Genomic DNA, 6510 nt, shown 5'->3' with positions numbered 1-6510 from the left:
GAAATGAATGTTGTTTAAAAAAAACAATATAGATATTTATTCATATTTACAAAAACATTTGCTCATGTATTTACACCTCAAACACCAGCAAAACAACAGCTCAATCTGCCTCCAAGTTGGTAGCAGCATGGAAGGCTGATCCTGTGAAAGACATGGAGTGCCATTAGTCATGTGCACACAATCGATTATCATTAACACGCATGTGCACACAATTCAGTATCAGTTAAAGGGAAAGGTAATTAGCTGAAATAACGGCATGTAGATGTTTGTCACTTACCCAGACTTCTGCTGACCTGTGTCCGTACCAACTCTGATGTCGGTGGTGGAGGTATCGGGGGCACAACACCAAGCCGCCGTGGGTCATCTGGATGTAGGGTCCTCCGTCGCGGCATCCCGACTCCACTTGTGACTCTCCCTTTCAAGATGCGGGCTTGCAGCTCAGGGATGTAACCATACGATTTCTCACACTTCACGGCGTAAAGGCTATATCTTCTTGCATTCTTGTTGTACTTCTTCCTAAGACTAAATAAAAAAAATTATTATTACAAGTCATTTAGTCATTATGAAAACTAGACTCTCATACTCGTAAGACAATAGGAATATGCATTTATTTAAATAAAACATTTTGATGAGAGTTTGACATACACTTGTTGGCCCTCTGCTGTCCGGTATGTTGGCCGTTCGCGGTGGAAATTGTAGTCCAGAGCTGCGAGCACAACTCTTGAGTCATACACTCGGGGAGTGAAGGCCTGGCGCTTGCTGGCATACATCAGAATGTGATTCTGAAATGACTCAAGATGTGCTGTTGATCTGGATGAATAACAAAGAAATTAGACCCCAAAACACACACCCACAGATGACTTACGGCTCTGTGATATTTCTGTTTAATTGTCATGTCCCCACACTTTACCTGAAGCGCAGATACTTGTGGACATCCTTCTGCCAGCGTTTGTTGAGGACGATGTCCACTAGTGCTTTGTGGCTCATCGAAACTCTCTCAATCCGCTGTTTACCCTGAGTGTCTTCAAGGTGATCGTGTTGGCAGCTTCCCGTTTCCCAGGTGTGATTGTTGCAAACATGATGCAGAACTCCAATCCAAAGTGTCTGAGGAAAGTAAAACAAATAAACACAAATACAAAACCAAATGACCATTTCAGAGATATTTGAATCATGGAACTTCTTGAATAAAAAAAAATATATATATTAATCCTGCTTACAAGAAACTGCTGAAATGTCTCTGCTGTCTTGCAGCACCACCAGAAATGGTTAACTATATCCCTCAGCCAGTGAATGAGAAGAGACTGTCCTTTCACCTTTCCTGCCTTATAGGGATAAACAAAACACAAACAATGCAAGTTATTTCATGTATGTATTTTGCATGGAGACCTAACATAATATGATGATTCCACTGACATGCAGGCAGGTACAGGACTGTTTTATTAATGAATTTAGATGCATTAGAACTTACGGTAGAGATCTTTTTGGACAGATTTTTGGCACCGTGCCACATGTCCAGGCTGTGGTGAATTCTCAGATCCTTATATCTGCCTTTGTCTGGGTCTGTGAAGTAAGGAATAATTTTATTTCCAAGTATCTCAATGAGCATATTATATATTTGTATTCAAACATTTTATCTGATGACCACTTACTCAAAAGGGCTGCAATCTGGACATGAGCATCCGTGCAGAACTCCACTACCTTTAGGTCTTGGGTAAGCTTGTCCACAGTCTGGATAAAACCCTCCTTCTCCATGATATTGGAGTTCCAGTTGGTCTGTCGCTTGTCTATAGTAGCCACATAGACAATTTCCTTAGAGTCAAGCTCCATGGTCGTGTAGCTGCAGTATTGTGTAGAATGCCCTGGTGAGTCATTTCTGCCATCACCTAAAAAAAGAAGGTAATTTCAAAATACAAAACATGTAGGACAGATGCTTTCAAAATTTGTTTCATTGTATAACATAAAGAATTATGTAGAACAAGGTCATATATAAAAATACACACCTAGGAGTACCACATCTTTCCCTTGAAGTCGGCTGATGGCCTCAGATCTCTTCTCTTCCCAGAATGTTTTTATAGGGTCAACACAATAGCTGTCCTGGATGGTGAAGTGTGTGTTAGGGTTGACCATTCGCATGTTCATGAATTTGAAGAGGAGAGCAACTTTAGTGTAGTTGTTTCCGGAGAGTAAGATGTTTGTGGAAAGAAGAAAGTCCCCAGCCTGCATGCCAAACTTCAACACAAGCTGGGAGTTCCACCGCCATAGGCAATGTCCATTGGGGCAGATCTAATAGTTAGATAAGAGTAGCCTAATAAATTCACAAGGCACATAAAGTACTGTGTGTTATCATTCATTGTGATGCGATTGTCAAGGCTTACCCATCCCCCGCCTTAGGGGGGGGGGTGGGGGGGGTTTTTTTTTGAAAGGGGCAACACTGTCACACACCAAACCAGTCCTCAATACACCAGTGCATCTGTCCACGGGCAGAATTAAAAATGTGACAAGCTGCCTCAAGCAGTTCTCATAGAGCACTGATGCTCTGACGCCAACAATGTCATCCTCACTGAGGACCTTCTGAGGGCCTGGCAAAATTGGCAGCTCGAGACTTGGGGGCTCATCAGAAGGGACTTCAGGGGCAGGCAGGTCGTGCACAGTCTCAGCGATCCCGATAGTTGGCAGATTATCAATTACCTGTGCTCCCTTCAGCTCACCACCCATTCTGGAAAGGCAGAACATCAACATATGCTTTTCAGCATATAGCCATGACCTTATATATTCCGCTAAACATCAGTGTCAACTACAAGAACAGAAATACATTTAAAAAAAATCCCTGAACATTGATTAGATGTAAAAACACAGCACAGAAACAAAGTAAAGACTACTAATAGATTATGACTCACCGCAAAGAAATTGGTGGAAGATATTCCTCATCAGAGCTGTCGTCACGGAGACCATGAAATGAGGGACCCTCTTCTGCCCAATCAATCCTTTAATATACAAAATACTCAGAAAATAGCAACTTTGTGAATAAAGACTACACAACTCAATAGATAAAATAGAAGCCCACTTACACACTGTTCATGGGGTCGTTGAAGGTATTTTCATTCAACTCCTCTTCAACAATGCTCATGTCATGCATGCTATGAGAATAAATGATAATTAAAAACATGTATCAGATGAAAACATGCAACCAGAGAGTATTTTCAAAAGGGACACAGCCAGACTACAGAGTTAAAAACAATGACAGTTTATGGGTTACCTCTGCTCAAGGCTTTCAATTTCCGGTGCCTCTGCAATTGCACTCAGATGTTCATCTCTGAAAAAAATAAATCATAACACATTATGAGGTATAGGTAGATAAAGTACAATTTTTATGAAACTACTACTAAAAGCAATGATAAAATTCTTTCCATGCAATGACTTACCTATCTGTCCCACTGGAAATGCTTGACAATGCTGGAGCAGTTTGCACTTGAAAACGTTTTGCCTTGATGGGGGTTGATGAGTTCTCAATCCCAAGAGTACTCTCATAACTGGACATATCAGATGGACAAATCAGATCAGGTTTATTGACCAAATATTCTTACATACAAAGAACCTGACTCAAGCAGGGGTTGACTCTCTCCAACATGTAGACAAATAACACTATAGACACTATACATACAGATTACTGTACGGGTCTGTATTATTCAATTTGAGGTCACAGTAAAAGTGATAAATAACAGTAAATGTCAGATAACCTACAACTTGAAGTGGCCTTTGGTGTGCAAGCAATGCAACATCAGTCATATGCTCTATCAAAATGGATTCTGATCAAACTTCTGGGCTACAACCTTGTTTTTAGCACCTTCTCCACTTTACATTTTACTCAAAAGGCAACCCATCCCCCATTCACGGGTGGGGGTTGTCGTCAATACACCTGGGTTTACAGTCAGGAGCACTCTTAGCATTGAATGAGGAAAATAGAAATGCCCCTAGAGACCAAATTAATATTAAAACGTTATAGCAGGTGTAAGACCATCATGAAAAGTAGGCTACTGGTGGAGGTAGTGGGCATGAAATGCAACCCTTATTCCATCAAACATAGCCTATGCTGCTATTCACTTACGAGGCTGTTAAGCTTTTAATTACACATGTTCTACGGTTATGCTGCCTATAATAATGAATTACACAACCAAGCAATGAAAAAAAGCTTATAATTTAGAGCGTAACATTGACTAACCTGTCGAGAAGGAAGCAGGCAACTTCAGCGTCCCTTTGGAAGTCTTTCTCCTTCATTAGCTCTTTCCACCTGGGAAAGGCTACCCCGATGTTTACCCTCGTTTTGGCGACGAGTAGTCCTTCTGTGGCTCGGTAAGTATGATCCGCCATTATTTTTGAACTAAAGAGCAGTGCAGTCTTCTCTCTGCCTCTCACAATGGCCTCTCACGGCACACTGATCTCTCCGCTGTCTCTCTTTTCTGGTTTCAGTCATGTGACACTGGCTCTGAACAAAAACGCGTTGTGGATTAGCTAGACAGATAGGCTAGTGCTGTATGTCCCTCCTCAGCTATTGTAGTTTGTCAAGATGGCGGAACGACATGGAAACCTCCTTTGACTTACCCGTCCTATGTAAATACAGATAACAAAATCTTCGCTTACGAGGATAAATCAGATTATTGGCAGAGGTCATTGTACACCAATGAGGACATATTTATGAATGTAGACATTGATTTTAGCTAATAAAATACTTAAAACACTACACAATGTACCTTTAAGGTAGAGTCTTGTGTGAGGTGTCATTGAACTCAGCAGAGAGTTCCTTCTTCATTGGTGATGGTTTGGCCCACCTCCTATGCTTAAGCCACGCCCCCTTTCATAACGTTTCAACCGTTTAAGGTACACCCTTGTGTGAGGTATCATTGAACTCAGCAGAGACTTCCTTCTTCATTGGTGATGGTTTGGCCCGCCCCCTATGTTTAGGCCACGCCCCCTTTTATAACTAATGACCTGTTTAATGTAGATCCTTGTGTGAGGTATCATTGAACTCAGCAAAGACTTCCTTCTTCATTGGTAATTGTTTGGCCCGCCCCCTATGTTCAAGCCAAGCCCCCTTTCATACATGCTGACCCATCTAAGGTAGAGTCTTGTGTGAGGTATCATTGAACTCAGCAGAGACTTCCTTTTTAATTGTTGATGTTTTGACCCGCCCCCTATGCTTTAGCCACGCCCCCTTTCACAGCTAATGAACCGCATGACGTAGAGTCTTGTGTGAGGTATCGTTGAACTCGGCGGGGATTTCCCTTTTCATTGGTGACGATTTGCGGCGTCTGAGTGCCGCGCGAATGCACGGTCGCAAGGAGCGGCGTCCGCCGGTAACCCCGACGCGCGCCGAGGCACGAGGGCCCGTCCATCGCTGCTCGCAGCTTTAATTGGTTTTGTGTTCGTTGATCTGCAAAACACAGAAAACATATCCACACTCTTGTAAGATGATTTTCAAATAAAATGCAGTGAATGCAGCTGATAATTATGTCCAGACATACTTGCACGAATCACAAAACCATCTTCGGCCCTCTCCTTTGGGGCCACGACCTCAGCCACCCTCATGTTTGCCAGCACCCCCGGCTGGTGGCCGTAGATGCTGGCGATGTAGCCGGCTACGTAGCCGTAAAACTTGTAGCGAGCCTGAGACAGAGGGTCCACTTCAAGTTCGGCTGAAAAAAGGACAAAAAAAGAGAGTAAAGTTTCAGCACCTTGGACAGAGACCACCACATGGCTGTGTTGAGAAGTAGCAGAGGGAAGGATAACACTTACTCAGTATCTCCGGGATACACTTTAGCAAAAACGCAGAGCTAAAGAGAATAGGTCTTACCTTGTCAGTTGTCCAGTAATTAATGAGCGCTCTTCGTGCACTGCGTGGGGCCTTGAGCAGCTGCAGTGGCATGAGGTGATCATGCCCTGGGGTCCTGATACTTTATTTTAGTTATATTTAGGAACTCAGGGTTTAAACAAAAACGAAAATATACTATCTAGACCTTAATATAAAATATAAAAGGATGATAGGTCTAGATGAATATATCAATAGAAAAAATAGATAAATATACTTAATGAGCTACAGTGGAGTAATTTAACGTCACGCAGAGAGCATGCACGGGCCTTGTGATCAGCTGAGAGAAGAAGAAGATTTATTTATTTATATTAGGACAATGCACATTAATGAACATTTCTGTAAATGCGCCAGTGTTAGCCAGTCGGCTAATTTTCAACTGTAGTCCTAGTTGCGTGCATGTCTTTATGGTGGGAAGAAACCGGAGCACCCGGAGGAAACCCACGCAAGCACGGGGAGAACATGCAAACTCCACACAGAAAGGTCCGGGACGACCTGGGTTCGAACCCAGAACCTTCTTGCTGTGAGGCAGAAGTGCTAACCACTGAGCCACCGTGCTGCGAGAGAGAGAGAGAGGTAGAGAAATATATAGATATATGGATGGATGGATAACACGTTTTTTGCTATGATTTTCTTTTTTTAGATTT

At 42.6% G+C, this 6510-nt stretch overlaps 1 protein-coding gene across 1 annotated transcript; it reads right to left on the bottom strand.

Moving 5' to 3' along the window:
* Positions 1-1356: 1356 nt before the first annotated feature.
* LOC120573513 lies at positions 1357-4368 on the bottom strand. Its single transcript, XM_039823288.1, has 9 exons — positions 4220-4368; positions 3423-3530; positions 3257-3313; positions 3069-3137; positions 2542-2716; positions 2001-2241; positions 1650-1883; positions 1469-1560; positions 1357-1386 (listed from the first exon to the last, which is right to left on the bottom strand). The coding sequence occupies exons 1-9, from the start codon at positions 4366-4368 to the stop codon at positions 1357-1359; spliced, it is 1155 nt and encodes a 384-aa protein (XP_039679222.1).
* Positions 4369-6510: the final 2142 nt, after the last annotated feature.

This window comes from Perca fluviatilis, chromosome 14 (assembly GCF_010015445.1).
Source record: "Perca fluviatilis chromosome 14, GENO_Pfluv_1.0, whole genome shotgun sequence".
NCBI classification, from domain to species: Eukaryota; Metazoa; Chordata; class Actinopteri; order Perciformes; family Percidae; genus Perca; species Perca fluviatilis.
Note: the sequence above shows the minus strand (reverse complement) of the source record. Positions and strands in the feature narration are given on the sequence as shown.

Excerpts from the sequence above, each read along its gene's own strand:
- LOC120573513 (XM_039823288.1), bottom strand. The coding sequence starts at position 4,368 with ATGGCGGATCATACTTACCGAGCCACAGAAGGACTACTCGTCGCCAAA. Across the intron at positions 3,138-3,256 it reads ATTGAAAGCCTTGAGCAGAG|CATGCATGACATGAGCATTG; the intron begins GTAACCCATAAA and ends TTATTCTCATAG. Across the intron at positions 1,387-1,468 it reads TGTCCAAAAAGATCTCTACC|GTCTCCATGCAAAATACATA; the intron begins GTAAGTTCTAAT and ends ATATTATGTTAG.